General features: G+C 37.4%; 1 protein-coding gene across 1 annotated transcript in view; it reads left to right on the forward strand.

Annotated features, from left to right (window-relative positions):
* The window catches only part of MAN1A2 (mannosidase, alpha, class 1A, member 2), a 208,234-nt gene that overhangs the window by 179,828 nt on the left and 9,283 nt on the right, over positions 1 to 19,123 (forward strand). Inside the window, exons 11-12 of the mRNA XM_006899582.1 lie at positions 799 to 971; positions 7,299 to 7,414. Coding sequence (XP_006899644.1) covers positions 799 to 971; positions 7,299 to 7,414 — 289 coding nt within the window. The remainder of the gene's footprint in view (positions 1 to 798; positions 972 to 7,298; positions 7,415 to 19,123) is intronic.

A 19,123-nucleotide genomic window follows, 5' to 3' on the forward strand; every position in this document is an offset into this window, starting at 1 on the left:
CATAAACTTTGGGCATGTTATCAAGAGAGGCCAGATCGTGGGAAAAGGCATCATGCTGAAAAAGATAGATGGTCAGCAAGAGTGAGGACAGCCTTCAATGAGATGGATTTATAATATTACTTAACAGTGGGTTCAAGGCCTGCAGACATTGTGAGGACAGCACAAGGTAGGACAAGGTTCAAATCTCTTCTTCCTGGGGTCATTATAAGTAGTCATTTCAATGGCACCTATTAACAACAACAATAATTTCCTGTATACACAGAGGCTTTAGGATAATGAGGCTTTAAAAACCAATTTAAGTTTTAAATACATTGTTTCTTAAATACTGTAGTTGGCTTTGAAGGAAAAAATATATCTTCAATTAAACTGAATTTCAGAACAGAGCTTTAAAATGTTATATCTTTTCTTTTGAACACTTTCTGTACCATACAGTGGGTATCATTTTTTTTACTAGAATAAAATATGTAATATGCTTGTGTTTTCCTAAGGGTTTTGGATATTTGTCAGTATAGTTAGATTTAACAGTATGCTTATGTGCATTATTCATGAGAATTAGTGCATGTCAGAATAATAGGAAATAAGCCTATTTATAAGCCTATTATAAGAAAACCAAATGTGAATATTTTAAAGTAACACATTTGCAAAACAGGGCACTCAAACAAACAAATACAGCTTCATGCCAAGGTTGGATTCTTTTTTCCCAGTGTTTTTTTTGGGGGAGGGAGGGAAACTCTGTCAACTAACAGAAATTATTTTATGTTGCTTTGTTGCTTATTTATTTCTTTTATCATGTTTCAGCATTAAAGCTAGGTCCTGAATCGTTCAAATTTGATGGTGCACTAGAGGCTGTGGCAGTCCGACAGGCTGAAAAGTATTACATCCTCCGCCCAGAAGTAATTGAAACCTACTGGTACCTATGGCGATTCACTCATGATCCAAGATACAGACAGTGGGGCTGGGAAGCAGCACTGGTAAGTAAGCCAGTATTTCATTTTACCTGAAAAATGCTTACATTGGCCCAAACTATTTGATATCATATGCTATTATATCCTTTACTTCATTTTCATTAACTATATACCTGTTTTCATTAATCTGATGAAGAAACTGTGTTAGTCAATTTAAATTACTTAACAGTAGAAATAAACTTTAGAATCCTGTTTTGTTCTCTATTAAAAAGATATTCAAAATACCTCCCTGCTAATAGTTATGTGTTACTTTACTGAATGGTAAGGAGTCATTTGAAAGACAGTTTTTCACTACTTTTGAGTCAGTTCCATTTCAGGGTGACCCTGCATTGGGTTCTTGTGGCTGTAAATCTTTACTGGAGAAGGCTATCTTTCTTCAACAGAGTGGCTGGTGGGCTACAACTAACAACTATTGGGTGATTACTTAACCCCCAATACACACAAGACATAATTTTCTGTACTTTCATTTTAACGTGAAACTTCTACGAGGTGGGAGGAAATTTCTCTATACCTGTCCAGGTTCACAGCTAGAGTTTTAGATACCCTTTACTTATTTTATATTCTAAATAATTCCTTAATGGATCATTTAAGAAGAATCTGAATTGTTAGAACGTTTCAATACTAAGAGAACAAAGAATATATATAAATGTGAAAGGAAGACGTTTTAATGGTTGATAAGTAAAGCAAGCAAATGCTTCCTTCTGAAAATACTAGCTCTGCCAGGAAACAGTTTGTTCTTGAGACTGTTTTAATTCTTATGTTTATTAGTTATGTCAAGTATTACTAATTTGATGGATATTCATATTTTAATTAGTATTAAGTTTGATAAAAGGAGAATTAATGCTTTTGAGCTGTGGTGCTGGAGAGAAGAGTATTGAATATACCATGGACTACTAGGAGAACAAACATGTTCATCTTAGAGAGGATGAAGCCAGGCTGCTCCTTGGAGACAAGGATTCTGAAGCTCCTTTTGACATTCTTTGGGCATATGGCAAGGAGGGACCAGTCCTTGGAGAGGGACATTATTCTTGGGAAAGTGGAGGGATAGCACAAGAGAAGAAGACTCTTGATGAGATGGATTGCTTCAGTGACTGGGATAATGGGGGTAGGTGGGTTACTCAACAGCACATAACTACTACAAGTTTTCAGCCTAGTTAGACTGACTAAAGAAATCACAAGAGAGGTCGTGGTTATTAAGTATTGTCAAATTGGAACCAACTCCTAGCTGACACTCCAGCAGATTTTCTGAAGCAGTAAATGTGTGGGAGGAGGTTGCCCATCTTTCTCCCAAGGAACAGCTAGCCAGTGGATTAAAACATTACTGGAGGATACTATGTGCCTTTGGAGTGGCAGAGCAACTCCTTACCACTGAGTTACCAGAGCTCCTGCAGGTGAGGTAGTGGTGGTGGTTGTGCACCACCATCAAGTCAGAATTAACCCATATGACCCTCCTTCAGAGGCAGTAAAGCACCCGAGAGGAGATTGCCCTTCATTGTCTGTGGATCAACCGATATATTCGAGTCAGGTGTCTTTGAATTGGCAGCACAATTCTTAAATTGCAACAAGCTGAGACAGAATATAATGGTATGTCATTTTCTCTGAAATCTTCAGACTTTCAAACTTACGTATTTTCAGCGTGAGAACTTCCCTTCAAGAAATTACTATGGTTTGAAGAAATTACTATGGTTTGAGGCTTTTCTGCCATGTCTCTGATACACCTTGAGTTGATTTTTGTGTATGGTGTGAGACGTGGATCCTCTTTCACCTTTCTGCAGGTGGAAGTCCAGTTTTGCCAGCACCATTTGTTGAAGAAGTTATCCTTTTCCCATTTGATAGCTTTGATTTCCTATTGAATATCCGTTGACCATAGATAGCTGGGTCTTTTTCTGGGTTCTCAATTCTGTTCCATTCTATGTGCCTGTCTTTGTACCAGTACTATGCTGTTTTGGTTACTACTACTGTATAGTAGATTTTGGTCAGGGAGTGCTGTTCCTTCAACCTCATTTTTGTTTCTCAGAAGTGTTTTGTTTATTTGGGGTCTCTTGGCCTCTCCAAATAAATTTGATCATTTCCCTTTCAATCTCTTTGAAAAATAAATTTGGTACCTGGATGCATTGAATGTATAAATTGCTTTTGGTAGGACTGTCATTTTCACAACCTTGAGTCTTCCTATCCATCATGAACAGGGCACATTTTTTCCATTTCTTAAGGGCTTCTGTTGTGTTTTGCAGAAATTCCCTGTAATTTTCTTTGTATAAGTCTTTTGTATCACTAGTTAGGTTCACTCCCAAGTATCTCAGTTTTTGGTAGGCTATTGTAAATGGTATTTGCTTTCTTGATTTCCTTCTCTGTGTTCCATTTGTTACTGTAGAGGAATCCTGTTGATTTTTGGATATGGATCTTATATCCTGCCACTCTACTAAATTGGCCTATTAACTCTACAGGTATTTGGTGAGTCTTTAAGGTTTTCTGTGTACACTGTCATATCATCTGCATATGGAGACAGCTTAACCATCTTTTTGCCAGTCTGGCTGCCTTTTTATTTCCTTCTCTTGTCGTATTACCCTCGTAAGCACTTCCAATACAGTATTGAAAAGAAGTGGTGACAGTGGACATCCTTCTCTGGTCCCTGTTTGCATGGAAAATGATTTTAGTCTTTCTCCACTGAAAATGGTGTTGGCTCTTGGTTTTGCATATATACTTTCATAAGAGACAAACAGGGATCAAGCTTAGAAGCGCTAGTCCAAGGTATAAAGAGACTGCCAAATACAACCAGAAATACAGTCTGAAGAGAATAAAATTGATGCACGGGACCTTCTAAAGATTAAATTCATGTGTGCATCAAAACCTTTTCCCAACAGAGTGTAAAGAAAACCTACAGACTGGGAACAAACATTTGGTAATACCATATCAGACAAGAGTCTCATAACGAAAGTCTATAGAATACTCCTGGGCCTACACAAGAAAAAGACGGATAACCCAATTACAAAATGGGCAAAAGACATGGAAAGAATTTTCACCGAGGAAGATAATATAATTGCAAATAGACACATGAAGAACTGCTCGAAATCACTGGCAATAAGAGAGATGCAAATCAAAACCACAATGAGGTACCACCTCACTCCAGTAAGAGTGGCAAAGTTTAATCGGGCAACAGGTAATAGATGTTGGAGAGGATGTAGCGAGAAAAGAACTCTTATACATTGTTGGTGGGATTGTGAAATAGTACAACCATTCTGGAAGGCAGTTTGGTGCTTCCTCAAAAAGCTGAACATAAAAATTCTGTATGACCCAGCTATTCCACTACTTGGAATATACCCTAAGAAAATGAGAACTAAGGCACAAATGGAGATTTGTACACCAGTGTTCATAGCAGCATTATTCATCATTGTAAGAACATGAAAACAGCCCAAATGTTGAACCATAAATGATTGAGAAATTATGGTACATTTGGAATGTACACAGTGGAATACTATGCAGCACACAGGAGCAATGACTTTGCAAATTATTACCTAACATGGGAGGGACTGGAGAGCATTATGCTGCGTGAAATAACTCAGTCCCATAAGGATAAATATTGTATAAAACCATTATTGTAGAATGAGTATAAGGATCCAAAAGCGGTGGGTGAGGGTGTAAGCAGAGGGATGAGGATGTGCAGGAAGAGAAGGGTATTAGTCATGGGGTAGTACGATTTTTTTTTTCAAGGTCTTTGCTTCTCTTACTGGGTTGTACGATTTGTTGGATGGGAGATGAGGGAAATGGAAAGAATTTGTTCTTGAAAACAATGTATTCAAATTTTGTAAATAAAATAGTAGAAAATTAGAAAAAAAAAAGACTATGGATTAGTTCTACCTCTCTGTGGTTTCCCAAGTATATTTAAACTGTTCAGAAAACATGTAATAATTCTGGTGAAGACAGTGTTCAAAACCTCTTGTATTAAAATAGATTTCAAGTACAAGTAAAACCTGACTTAATATTTATTTGAGTTATGAGGGACCATAAAAGAGACTGCTAATTAAAATCAGTAGTAATAATGAAAACCTAAACAATTAAAAACCCCAACTCAGAACTTTTTTATATCATGTGAACAGAACCTCATCTTAAGTCAGGAATTACCTGTATTCAGGAAGATAAAAACACAAAGTTCTGTGATTTAAAGGTTTTAAAATCTAATTATAATTAAAATACACCTCCTCCTAAGAAAACCCCTGTCATCAAGCTGATTTCTACTCTTGTTCATGTTGTTAGGTGTCCTTGAGTGGGAACCAACCAGAAACTATAAATCACACAAGAGGAGATTGCCCATAGATACCTTGTCGAGCATTATATAAATTTGAACCACATGCCTTTAAATTAGCTCAACTTCTTACCCACTAGGCCTTTATAATACAGAATAGAACTGCTTCTTAACATCTCCAAGGCTGCAAATATTTACCAAAGCACACTTCATCATTTTTCTCCTATGGAATGGCATAAGGATTCAAACTGCCAGGTTTTTAGTTAGTAGCTTGATGCTTAATTCCACTGTGCTACCAGAGCTCCTTCTAACCAGTAAAGCTACAAAATAACAGCTTGATTAAATAACATCTTTTCATTGTTAATTAAATTTTAATTTGGAAGGAGTAGAACTTGAATAATAAAAGTAACACGATTAGGAAGAATAAGCCACACTTGAAAGAATACATAGTTTTAACATACTATGAATAGCTTTAATTCTGGAGTATGATATACCTGTTAAATAGAATATTGGTTGTTTTGAACAATTATTATGGTTAATAAATCCCATTTAATTGGTTTGTTCAAGAATGTAAAAAAGGATACCAAGAATTTTAGCTCCTCTATATGAACTGCTGTTGTGTGCCATCGAGTATGAACCTACCCATAGCTGACCCTCCAGCAGCTTTTCAGAGGCAATAAATCACATGGGAAGAGATTGCCCATCCTCCCAGGGAGTAACTGCATGGTGATAATGTTGGAGGAAATTACGCTGTCTCAGTTTTCCCTTATGTAAAGAGGAGATACTGCCTCATAAAGTTATGAAATTTAAATGATTCATTTAAAGCTCTTAGAAACAGCCTTCCTAGAAATACTTTGGTAGCACTTAATACATCATTTTAGTGTGTGTGTGAATGAGCTGTTCCTGCTGGTTGGTACTACGTATAATGCCTAATTCATAGATTTGTGATAATACAATGTCTTGTATATAGCAGTGGTTGGTTTGTTTTATGGCAAGTATTAAAATTGAAGTTTTGATTTTTTAATTCAAACTTTTTGACCATTTTGATTTCTTGGAATGTGAAGCTTTACTGTGCTTTATTTTAGAATTCATTGAAGACAGTATAAATTTGATGTTTATGGAAAATTGGAGACATCTTTAAAATATTTGTGTTTTGGAGAAGAAGTTCCACTTAAAACCAGATACCTAAGTTAGCTTTTCCAGTATATTACCACTTGATAGTACATTTTATTCTTAAAATATCAAATTCTCAAGTGAATTTCTATGAGCTTTGATTGTTGTTGTTGATGTTATGTGCCTTTGAGTCACCTTCTACTCATAGCAACCCTCGTACAGCAGCCCTAAACCCTGCTCTATCCTGTGTCAATCTTATGTCTCTGACACACATGCCCCCATTATCCCAGTCACTGAATCAATCCATCTCATCAAGGGTCTTCCTCTCCTGCGCTGTCCCTCCACTCTCCCAAGCTTGACTTCCTTCTCCAAGGACTGATCCCTCCTTGCAACATGTCCAAAGTATGTCAGATGAAGCTTCAGAATCTTTGCCTGGTTTAACCCTTTCCAGAACAAACCTATTCATTCTTTTAGCAGTCCATGGCATATTCAATACACTTCTCCAACACCACAGAACAAAGGCATCAAGTCTCCTTCTATCATCCCTAGTCATTGTCCAGCACTCTCTTGCATAGCAAGTGACTGCAAAGACTATTGCCTGTATCAGGTGCACCTTAGTCCCCAGACTGACATTGTTGCTCTTCAGTACTCTGAAGAGGTCTCTGACAGCAGACTTTCCCAACACAGTACGTCTTTTAATTTCCTGGCTGCTGGTGCCAAGAGTGTTAATTGTGGAGCCAAGCAAACTAAAGGTGTTTACAATCTCTCACCATCCATCACAATGCCGCCAATTGGTCCAATGCATGCAAGTTACATGATTTTACAAACAGTGCAATCCTTGAACATTAGTTTCCTGTGTAAGCTGCACATGTTATTGATATACACACAGTGTTTACGTGAATCCCTTATATATGAAAATATTGTATTCTTCCAGTATTAAATTCTATTTAATTGGTTCTTTTGTTTGATCTCTTTCACAGGCTATTGAAAAGTATTGCCGAGTTAGTGGTGGATTTTCTGGGGTCAAGGATGTATATGTCTCTACTCCCACACATGATGATGTACAGCAGAGCTTCTTTCTTGCTGAAACATTGAAGTAAGTATATTCCTTAGTATTTTGCTGTAGGCTGTTTCTGCTGTAAAATCAATATAAGTAAATTATCATTTGATACATTATTCTAAATTTTACTCTAAATATGTTCTCATGTATTTCTCATGCAGTTAAATTTTTAACTGCACCTGAATAAAACATCATACTGGGAAAAGTTAGAGGTCAATGAAGGAAAATGAGATGCTCAGTGAGATGCATTGATGCGATGACTGGAACAGTGTGCTTGAGCATGGTGGAGATTGGTGATGATAGGGAAGAGTTGCAGTTTGTTGTTTGTAGGGTCACACCTAACAACAAGAAGAAGAATGACTAGACTATGACGTATAGATAATTAATTAAAAAAAACAACTATTACTTTAAATTCTTTTGTCTTTAGATCTTTAGCATGAAACAGAATCACCAGGAATACTTTCTAGCATACAAATTACTGGGCTATTGTTTCTCACATTTCAGACTTATTAGGTCTGGAATGAAACCTGAGAATTTGCATTTGTGACAAATTTCTAGATTAGAGTGCTAATGTTCATCCCTAACCAGATCTTGAACACATTGCCCTTGGTAAAGCTCTTAGGGAAACATTAGTTTTCCTTTAATGCTGATGTCACATTCTGTTCATAGTCCAGCTTTGTGAATTAATTGGACAGCAAACAAATTGAGTAAGTATGGAGAAAAGATTCTTTTTTTTTTTTTTTTCACTTTAAACCATGCCGTGTTCTCTTACTCCATCTAGACAACCAATCTTTTCATCTGTTTACTTATTTTGTATGACTATAATTAAGTGGTCGGGATTCCTCTTCTCCTCACGGTTAGACATAGTTTATTATGATCCACACAGTCAATGCCTTTGCACAGTCAATAAAATACAAATAGACATTCTTCTGGTATGCTCTGCTTTTAATCAGACTCCATTGGATAGCTTCACTGATACAATGTCCTTTTCTAAATTCTGCTTAAATTTATGGCAGTTCTCTGTCAGTGAACTGTTACAGCTGTTTTTAGATTATCTTATCTTCAGCGTCTTTTGCTTTCATGTGATGTTAATGATATTCTTTGGTAATTTCCACATTTTGTTTGATCATTTTTTTTGGGAATGAGTACACACACAGATCTCTTCCAGTCAGTTGGCCAGGTAGCTGTCCTCCAAATTTCCTGGCACAGGCTGATAAGCATATCCAAGACTGTTTCTATTAATTGTCATAGATCAGTTGGTAACACATCAATTTCTGGGGTCATCATTGTTTAACAATGCCTTTAGTGCAGTTTGAATTTCTTTGTTACCATTGACTCTTTATCACATGTTGCCATCAAGTTGAGTACAATCTTAGAGGCCCTATGAACAATAGATCAAACCCTGTCCTATCCTGTGCCTCCTCACACTTTCTGACACACTGGAGCTTATTGTGGCAGTCACCATATCAATCTACATGACTGAGGGTCTTCCTCTCCTTTGCCAACCAACCCTCCACCTTTCCAAACATCATCAATCGTCCCTCCTGGCAACATGCCTGAAGTATGTGAGGTGAAGCCTCCTCATCTTTGCTTGCAAAGGAGCACTCTCGCTGCCCTTTAATCAAGATGTATTTGTTTGTTCTTTTGACAGTCCATGGGATGTTCAGTACTTTTCACCAAATCCACAGCTCAAAGGCATCAGTTATTCTTCTGTCAATCTTATTCATTGTTCAGCTCTCAGATGTGTAGTAAGCAACTGAAAAGACTATGGGCCAAGTCAGAAGCACCTTAGTTCTCAAACTGACATCATACTCCTTAATAATTTGAAGAGGTCCCTGACTGCAGACTCCCCAGTGCAGTACGTCTCCTGATTTCCTGACTGCTGGTACCAAGGGATTGATTGTGGGTCCAAGTAAGATGAAGTTGTTGACAATTTGAATCCTTCTAACATGATGTTGCCTTTTGGTCCAGTGGTAAGAATTTTTGTTTTCTCAACGTTGAGATGCAATCCATACTGAACCCTGCATTCTTTCTTTGATCTTCTGCAACAAGTGCTTCAGGTCCTCCTCACTTTTCAGCCAACAGGTGTGTCATCTGCATAATTCAGGTTATTGAGTCTTCCTCTCATCTTGATGCCACATTCTTCATGGACTTCCAACTTCTCAAATAATTTTCTTGGGGTACATATTGAATAGGTATGGCAAAGAATGTAACCCTGACACACTCTCTTCTTAATATTAAACCATATAGTGTTCCCTTGCTGTGTTCAGACAACACCCTGTTGGTCTAGGTATAGGTTTCGCATTGAGCACATTTAAATGGCCTAGGATTCCTATTCTTCTCAGCATTAACTGTAACTTGTTATGATCCACAGTCAGATATCTTTGCATAGTCAATACAACATAAATAGACATGGCATTTTTCTGGTATTCTTTACTTTCAGCCAGGAGCCTTTTGATATCAGCATTGATGTCCCTGGTACCATGACCTCTTTAAATCCTGCTTGGACTTCTGGTAATTCCCTATCTATGTACTGTTCTAGCCTATTTTGAATGATCTTCAACAGTATTTTGTTTGCATATGATATTAATGATATTGTTCAATAGTTTCCACATTCAGCTGGGTCACCTTTCTTGGAAATGAGAACAAATATGTACCTCTTCCAATCCGTTGGCCAGACAGCCGTCCTCCAAGTTTCCTGGCATAGACTACTGAGTGTGTCCAAGGCTGCATCTGTTAATTGAAATAAATCAGTTGGTATCCCATCAATTGCCAGGGCCTTATTTCTTGCCAGTGCTTTCTTTCAGTGCAGCTTCCACATCCTTCTTCATTACCATTGGCTCCTGCTCATATGGTGCTGCCTAAAATTTTTCAGTGTCAGTCATTCTTTTTGGTACCGTGACTCTTTATATCTCTTCCATCTTATGCTTTATGAGTCATTCAGTATATTGCCCGTAGCATCTTTCAATTTGAGGCTTGTTTTTCGGTTCTCTCGGCTTGAGAAATGCAGAACAAGTTCTTCCCTTTTTATTTTCCAATTCCAGGTCTCTGCACATTCCATTAAAATACTTTGCTTTGTCTTCTTGAGCTACCCTTTGAAATCTTCTGTTTAGCTCTTTTATTTTGACATGTTTTCCCTTTGTTTAGACTTCTCGATCATCTAGTGCAATTTTCAGAGTCTCTTCTGTCATCCATTTTGGTATTTTCTTTCTCCTCTCTGTAAAGATTTTTATTCTCTTCATGGTACTATTCTTGTTATCATCCTACAACCCATCTGGTCTTCAATCATTAGTGTTTGTTCAGTGCTTTAAACCTGTTCTAAGTTGATTTTTAAATTAAGATGGAATAGATTGAAGATCATATTCTTAGTTCTTATAGACTCGTTTTCATTTTCTTTTGCTTCAACTTGAACTTGCACGTAAATAATTAATTGTATGACCCAAAGTCTGCCCCTGGACTAGTTTTGTCTGCTGATACTGAGTTGCTCCAACAGTTCCTTCCACTTCATATCATATAGTATTTGCATATCATAATATATACTGCTTCCTAACTATTTGTGTTGATTAATTGTTTTACTAATTACGTATTTTTGCTTCATAGATTAGTACCTAAATATCTTGTGGTGGTGTTGTTAAGTGCCTTCGAGTTGTAGGCAACTCATAGTGACCCTAAGAACGAAAGACGTGAACACTTGTATAACTTTCGTCACTTCTCCAGGTTCATAGAGTTTCCAGAGGCAAGCCATTTTGGAAGTGAATGCCACTCCTGCTTCCAAGCTTGTTTTAACTAGGGAGCTCCACCAAACACTGTCTACCGTGGGTAATCACTATTGCGTTTGACTTATCAGCATCACAGTGTAGAGCATCACAGCAACCACTAGCTACCTCTGTACAGCAAATGAGCAAACCAGTGCTACTTAGAAAAATGTTTGACCAAAAACAATTAAAACCAGCCTGAGGGCCCAAGTGTGTTTTTAAATAGCAGGCCAAATCACATCATCTCACACCCATTAGTGAGTCAACATTCTACCCTAATCCTCTCTAGAACCAGCAAACAAGCCTCTGTAGAATCCGTCTGCTGCAGAGAACTTCCAAACTGGATTCCAGCCTCATATTGCTGACCAAATGCATTTTTAAACAGGAGGCTGAATCACATTATCTCACACCCACTAGTGAGTGAGTCAACATTCCATCCTAATCCTCACAAATTTTTTTTTTCAACAAATACATGGAATTTCGGCTGTTAAAGGCTGTTCAAGGTGCTTATGATAAATCAATAGATAAGGTTAGAAATTCCTACTTTTTAAGAGTGTCTAGCTATGCTCCTAATTTAACTCTTGTTGGTAGGTGTTATGGCACTGGAGATAAGTTTGAAAGTCATCTACAGTAGCTGGTTTTACAGAGGCTGGGATGAGTGAGCACGAGGGTGAAATAATGATTCGCTAAGGGAAGTGAGGCCATGTGATAAGGTCTCCTATTTAAAAATTCATTTGGTGAGCCTGTGGACCTCAGGCCTGGTTTAAATTGTTTTTTGTCAAACATTTTTCTAAGTGGTATAGCACTGGTCTTTGCATTACTGTACAGAGGCCACTTGTGGTTGCTCTGTTGCTAAACACTGACACTATTGTGTCAAATGTGATAATGGTTACCCATGGTGGACAGTGTTTGGTGGAGCTTCCCGATTAAAACAAGTTTAGAAGCAGGAGTGGCATCCACTTCCAAAATGGCTTACCTCTGGAAACTATGAACAGTGCTCAGGTCTTTCGTTCATAGGGCCGCTATGAGTCGTCTACGACTCGATGGCACTTAACCTATTTGTTGTTGTTGTTAACTATCAAAATACATATATTAAGTATACAGACACACACACACACGATAGAAATATATATGACAGAAAAATTAAGTTTCTTATTCTGATTCCCTCCTCACCCTTCCATCAACCCCAGAACTGTTATTTACTGTCTTTTCAAAGATACAGGGTTTCTCCTTCTAACATCATTCACTCTTCTGTTACATTATTTCTTTATGTGTAAATGTTACATTATTCCTTTTTTTAAACATTATTCCTTTTTTATAATAAATAGATGTTAAATTTCTAGTCCAGACTATAGTCTGGACCTTTCTTAACAATTGAGATGGGTTGTTCTAAGTTCTGTTTATTACTATTGAGATGGGTGGTTCTATTTGCCTGATAGTTCTCTATATCTAGTTATTCCTTCTTATTTAAGAGATTAGTTTTCAGAAACTGTACAAATAGTTTAAAAGCACCAAACATTTTTAAAACAATTTCTTACCATGATTTGAGTCAAGGTTTACAAAGCAAATAAAATTTGCATGCACATTTTGCTCCATATTCCTTTCTTTAGTGATACTGTGCTGATACCCTTATTATATTTTACCTTTCCCTACATCCATCTTAAATGGGTCTGTTTAGTGATTTTTTTTTTTTTACTCCCCTGCTCCCTTCCCATCCCTCTAACCATCCAACAATAATTCTTTGTTTTGGTCTCATACAATTTCTTTTGTGACTGACTTTCTTGACTAAATATTAATGTCCTCTGGATGCGACCATGTTATACAGTGTTTATCCAATTTGTTTAGTGCTTTATTCTGTGTTGCCTAGTACTCCATTGTTTCTTTATCTGTTCTTCTGTTGATATATCCTGATTTTTTTAATCTGTTCATCCTTTGATTGACACTTGAGATGTTTCCATCTCTTTGTTATTAGAACTAATGCTGCAGTGAACATGAGGTTGCATATACGTATTCGTGTCACACCTCTTTCTTTAGCATATGTACATAAATAGTGGAATTGATGGATCCAATGATACTTCTCTTTCCAAACTTCTAAGACAATGCCAAAGTGGATAAAGCACTAACTTTAAATTGTATACATAGCTAGTGAACATGGCAAAATAAAACTCTTCATAAAACAGTATCTCTCTTATTTCTAATATCAAAATTTAAGAAAATGCATAAATATGGTATGTAAATATTTACATATTTTTTGCCTAGATTTACTAATGGTTTTGGGGAGCATTTCTTTTCTTTCTTTTTCTCTTCTCCTGTCCTCATATTTATTTCTAGCTCTTTCTTGATCGCATACTCACTCTCTCTCTTTCACACATACACATATTCTATTTATTTTAGATTTATTTGTGTACTTAACAATGTGACGGTCCACTGGTATTGTGGTATTTCAACATGTTAGTTTCAAAGAAAGTCAGCTTTCCTAGAAAGGCTTCCTCTGGAAGTTGGCTGGCTGTCATCTCGGTGGCAGTCTTGTCTTGATGGTGGTCAGGCATGGGAAGTTTCTGGGGTCCTTTTTGTTGTGTGTACTTTTCTTTTTCCCACTCAAAAGTGGATGGCCCTTGAGCCTTAGACTAAGGGTAAGGGTGGAACCCTGCTCAAGCGTGTGGCTATAGGATTTAACTATAGGGCCTGTGGCTCTCGGGCCAAATTTATTAATTTTAGAAGAATATTCTTTAAAAGGCACAGCAATCATTTGTCTATTTGTTGTACTGAACAACTTGGAGTTGCTGTGATGCTAAACATTATCCTATACCCATTATGTACAATGGTTGGATGAGCTTCCAGATTGATTCATGTTGAGAAGCAGGAGTGACATCCACTTCCTAAACTAGATGCTTCTGGAAACTCTACAAACTCTCTTACAAATGTACAGAAATGATGTTAATCATAGACCAGAGTTCAGGTCTCTTGTGCAGAGCTTATTCTGAGTCAGATTCGACTTGACAACACTTAACCACTGCTAAATGAGCTAGTATCTTTATATCTGGAGGAACATTCTTCCACTTTGCACATCACCCTTTGTCAGTATGCTATATGTGGTTCCTGGGTTTGCTGTGATGCTGAACCTGTGCTATGGGGATATCAAATACCAGAATGGTTTCCCATTGTGGACAGTGTTTGGTGGAGGTCCCAGTTGTAGAACAGTTTTGGAAGCAGGAGTGGCATTCACTTCCTAAGCCACATGTCTCTGGAAACTCCATGAACTTGGAGAAACAACGATAACTATGGAAAGGCATTAGGTCTTTTGTTCATAGAGTCACTATGAGTCGACCTTGACTCGATGGCAATCAACAACAACAACACTTTTAAGGAAATTATATTTTTCGTTCTTGAATATTTAGAAGAAGGGGGATAAAATTAACAAATAAATAATAGATATTTATTGAGTTGGGTGAAGGGAAAAAGTATGCAAGGTGTTGATCAGACTTGGAATTAATTGCATTAATTAATGTTATAAAACACAGTATGTGTTAATGACTGAACAGTCAACATGATTTGTAAACTTTCACTCAAATCACGGTTAATAATACACATCTCCTACACAATCACAATATCTTCACACTTGAGGAACTTAATATTGCTGATAACATCAGTGTTATTATGCTGTACATTTTGAGATTTCTGCGTTTTCTAATGTTAATATATTTACTTCAATGTCATTTACTTCAATTTGGGCTCCAGTAAAGGATTGTTTCTTCCATTTGACTGCCATATATTAATCCAAAACAGTGTTTACCCCTGCTTTTCTTTTTTCTTTTACGCTATTAATGCTTTTAAAGAATTCAAGCTGATTCTTCTTGAGAGTGTCTCTCACTTCAGTTTTTATGTTTCTTTTCTCATCAGATTTAGAAAAAATATTTGACATGGATATTACATAGGTAATATGTTTTTCTCATTCTGTCTGCCTTAAAGTAGTCAGACTTTAGAGACTGAGTTATATCCCCAAATAAATAACTGAACTTCTGACACTAACACAAATTTAGAAGGATTCCAAAATCACCTTCAGGGTTCATAATTTTCTAGAACTCACTGAAAGCTGTTATACTCAAAATTAAGGTATATTACTAGAAAGGGATACAGATCAAAATTAGCTGAAGGAAGAAATTTTTAGGACAGGATCTGGAAGTGTTCTAAACATAATACTTCTCAGGACGCAATACCCGATTGAATCAGAATGTGACAGTATACACTGTATTGTCAGCAGGAAAACTCACTAGAGTTTTTGTGACTGTGGGTTTCATTGAAGCTTCAATAGAGGAACACATTTTGCTGGTGGTCACATGTTTTAATTAAGTCTCCAGTTCAGCTGGCTCCAAGTGATCAAAGCACCCAGCTGCAATCATATGACTTGGCTTTCGGCCATGGCTAGCCTCCATCCTAAGAGCAGGTAGCCCTATCCTAATCAAAGACACAAAATTGAGGAGGAACAGTTACAAACAGCCACTAATAATTGGAACTTGGAATGTATGAAGCACAAAAGTAGGAAAATTGAACATTGTTAAAAAAGGAATGCATAAATACTGACAATACTAGGCATTGGCAAAGTAAGATGGATTGACATGGGCCATTTTCAATCAGTCAGTCATATGATCTACTACACAAGGAATGGAAAAATGAAGTTTCATTGATAGTAAAACAAGATTTCTTGATGGTAAAAAAAAAAAGAATTCTAGATCCATCCTGAAATAACATTATTGTATCAGGATATTATCCGTATCTACAGGGAAGACCTGTTAATACCACTATCATTCAATTATATGCACCAACAACTAGAGCCAATGAGGAGGAAATAGAAGATTTCTACCACATTTTGCAGTCTGAATTTGATTAAACAGGCAACCAAGAATCATCAATAATAATAAATGATGAAACGCAAAAACAGGGAACAAGGAAGAAGGATCAGTAGTTGGAAAATGTGGACTTGGTGATTTGATACTCATGGAAATGAAATGGCACATAAAATGGTAGAATTTTGTACAGTCTGATTTATTCATTGCCAATACCTTTTATTTTAAAAAAACACATACAGCAACTAAACGCATGGACCTCACTTGATGGTCCACATAGGAATCAGATTGATTAAATCTGTGGAAAAAATTGTTAGTGAAGCTCAAGATCAGCTGTGAAAACTAGACCAGGTGATGCCTGGAATGGATCATTGACTATTCATATACAAGTTCAAATTGAAGCTAAAGAAAATGAAAACAAAAACACAGGACCCAAAATTTGACCTTGAGTCTATCCCACCTGAATTTAAATACCATCTCAAAAAGAGATTTGAGATCTTGAACACTGATAAATGACAACCCGATGAAATATGGGAGTATATCAAGAATATTTGTCATCCATGAAGAATGCAAAAGGTCATTTCTAAGACAGAGGAGGAGGAAAACACTGTAATAGTTGTCAAAAGAGACTTTGAATATTGCACTAGGATGCTGAGAAGCCAAAACAAAGGGAAGAAATCAGGCAGTTAAAGAACTGAACAGAAGATTTCAAAAAGCAGCTTAGGGGAATAAAAGCAGCAAAGTATGTGTACACTGCACTGAAACAGATGAAGGAGAGAATAATTTAAAAGCAGTGTATGATAGGGTATTATGGTCCACAATTAAGGTTGCTTAGTGAAATGTACTTGGGGTGGTGGGAGCGGTGCAGGGGGTATTGTGTACCAGGGAGTGAGTGTTTCTTTTACTTTTAAAAGAGAGGAGCGAGCGAGGGGGGCTGGGGAGGAAGGGCTGGGCAGGGAGAGAAGTGCAGCAATGGATGAATGAATGAATGGAAATCCAAAATCTCTGTAAGTGTTCATTAAAATTATTAATTAAAAAAAAAAGATCTGAACCCTTTCCTATTTTGTGCCATCCTCACCATCTCAGATGTACTATAACCTATTGTTAAAGTCATTGAGTCTGTCCATCTAGTTGAGGGTCTTCCTTTGTTATGCTGATCTCCACCTTTCCAAACATGATGATATTCTCCAATGAGTGGGCCTTCCAACCACATGCCCACAGTATGTTAGATGAAGTTTCTCCATCCTTTATCCAAGGAGCACCTTGGTTGCACTTTGTCCAAGACAGCTTTGTTTATTCTTTTGATAGCTCATGGATATTCAGTACTCTTCCCCACAGCATGACTCAAAGACATTGATTGTTCTTCTGTCATCCTTTAGTTATTGTCCAACTTTCTGATGCACAGCAAGTAATTAAAAAGACTATGACTCAGATTAAGTGCACCTTAATCTTTAAATTGAGCCATTGCTCTTTTAGCCCTTCAGAGTCACCTGACAGCTGATTTTTCCAGTGCAATGTATCTTTTGATTTCTTACTGTTCTTTTCAACGTTGTTGATTGTGAATCTTAGTAAGATGAAATTATTGATCATTTCAGACTTTTTCCATCTATTACCTGTTTGCCTGGGAGTGAGGATTTTGTTTTTGTTATGTTGAGATATAATCCGTATTGAAGACTGTACTCTTTGATCTTCTGCCTCAAGCATTTCAAGGCTTCCTCTCTCTGAGCAATCAAGGTTGTTTCAGCTGTATAACACAGATTCTTGATAAGTCTTCCTCCTATCCTGATGCCACATTCTTCTTCAAAGTCCAGCTTCTCACATGATTTGCTCAATGTAGAGATTGAATAGGTATTGGAGAAAGGATGCACCCTGGCAGACACCTTTCTTGATTTTAAGCCATGCAGTGTTCCTTTACTCTCTTTGGATGACAGCTTCTTGGTGTAGGAATAGGTTTTATGTGAGCATAATTAAGTGTTCTGGGATTCCCATTTCTGTCAGAGTTAGCCATAATTTGTTGTGATCCACTTAATCATATGCCATTGTATAGTCAATAAAACACAAATAGACATCTTTTTGGTACTCTCTGCTTTCAGCCAAGATCCATCTGGCATCATCAGTGATAATAACCTTTATGCCACAGCTTGAATTTGAGGCAGTTCTCTGACAATGTACTATTCTGTTTCTTAATAATTGTCAGCAGGATTTTGCTTGCATGATATTAATAAGACTGTTTGATAATTTCCATATTTTGTTGTATCTTTTCTGGGAATGGAAACAAATACAGATCTCTTCCAATTAGTTGGTCAGGTAGCTATTTTCCATATTTATTGGCCCAGTCTAGTGAGCACATCCAGGCCTGCATCTGTTTGTGTTGTTGTTATTATGTATTATTGAGTCACCTGCGACTCATAGCGACCCTGTGTACAACAGCCCTAAACTCTACCCTGTCCTGTACCAGTCTCACCATCTCCAACACACCTACCCCCATTACCCTAGTCACTGAATCAATCCATTTATCGAGGGTCTTCCTTTATTGCGCTGTCCCTCCACCCTCCCAAGCATGATGTCTCTCTCCAAGGACTGGTCCTTCCTTGCAACATGTCCAAAGTATGGTAGACTAAGCTTCAGAATCCTTGCCTCCAAGGAGCAGCCCAACTTCACCCTCTCCAGGACAAACCTGTTTGTTTTCTTAGCAGTCCATGGTATAGTCAACACTCTTCTCCAACACCACAGCTCAAAAGCATCAATTCTCCTTCTGTCATGCCTAGTCATTGTCCAGCTCTCTGATGCGTAGCAAGTGGTAGCAAAGACTGTGGCATGTATCAGGCGCACCTTAGTCTCCAGACTGACATTGTTGCACTTCAGCACTTTAGAGAGGTCTCTAACCACAGATTTTCCCATCGCAGTATGCCTTTTAATTTCCTGGCTGCTGGTGCCAAGAGTGTTGACTCTGGAGCCAAGCAAACCAAAATTGTGAACAATCTTAATCTCCTCACTATCCATTATGATGCTGCCAGTCGGCCCAGTGGTGAGAATCTTTGTTTTCTTGATATTGAACCTCAGTCCATACTGTAGACTGCAGTCTCTGACTGACCTTCCACAGCAAGTGCTTCAGGTCCTCCTCAGTTTCAGCAAGCAGGGTTGTG

Source organism: Elephantulus edwardii, unplaced genomic scaffold, assembly GCF_000299155.1.
Source record: "Elephantulus edwardii isolate Elephantulus edwardi_28Jun2011 unplaced genomic scaffold, EleEdw1.0 scaffold00262, whole genome shotgun sequence".
NCBI classification, from domain to species: Eukaryota; Metazoa; Chordata; class Mammalia; order Macroscelidea; family Macroscelididae; genus Elephantulus; species Elephantulus edwardii.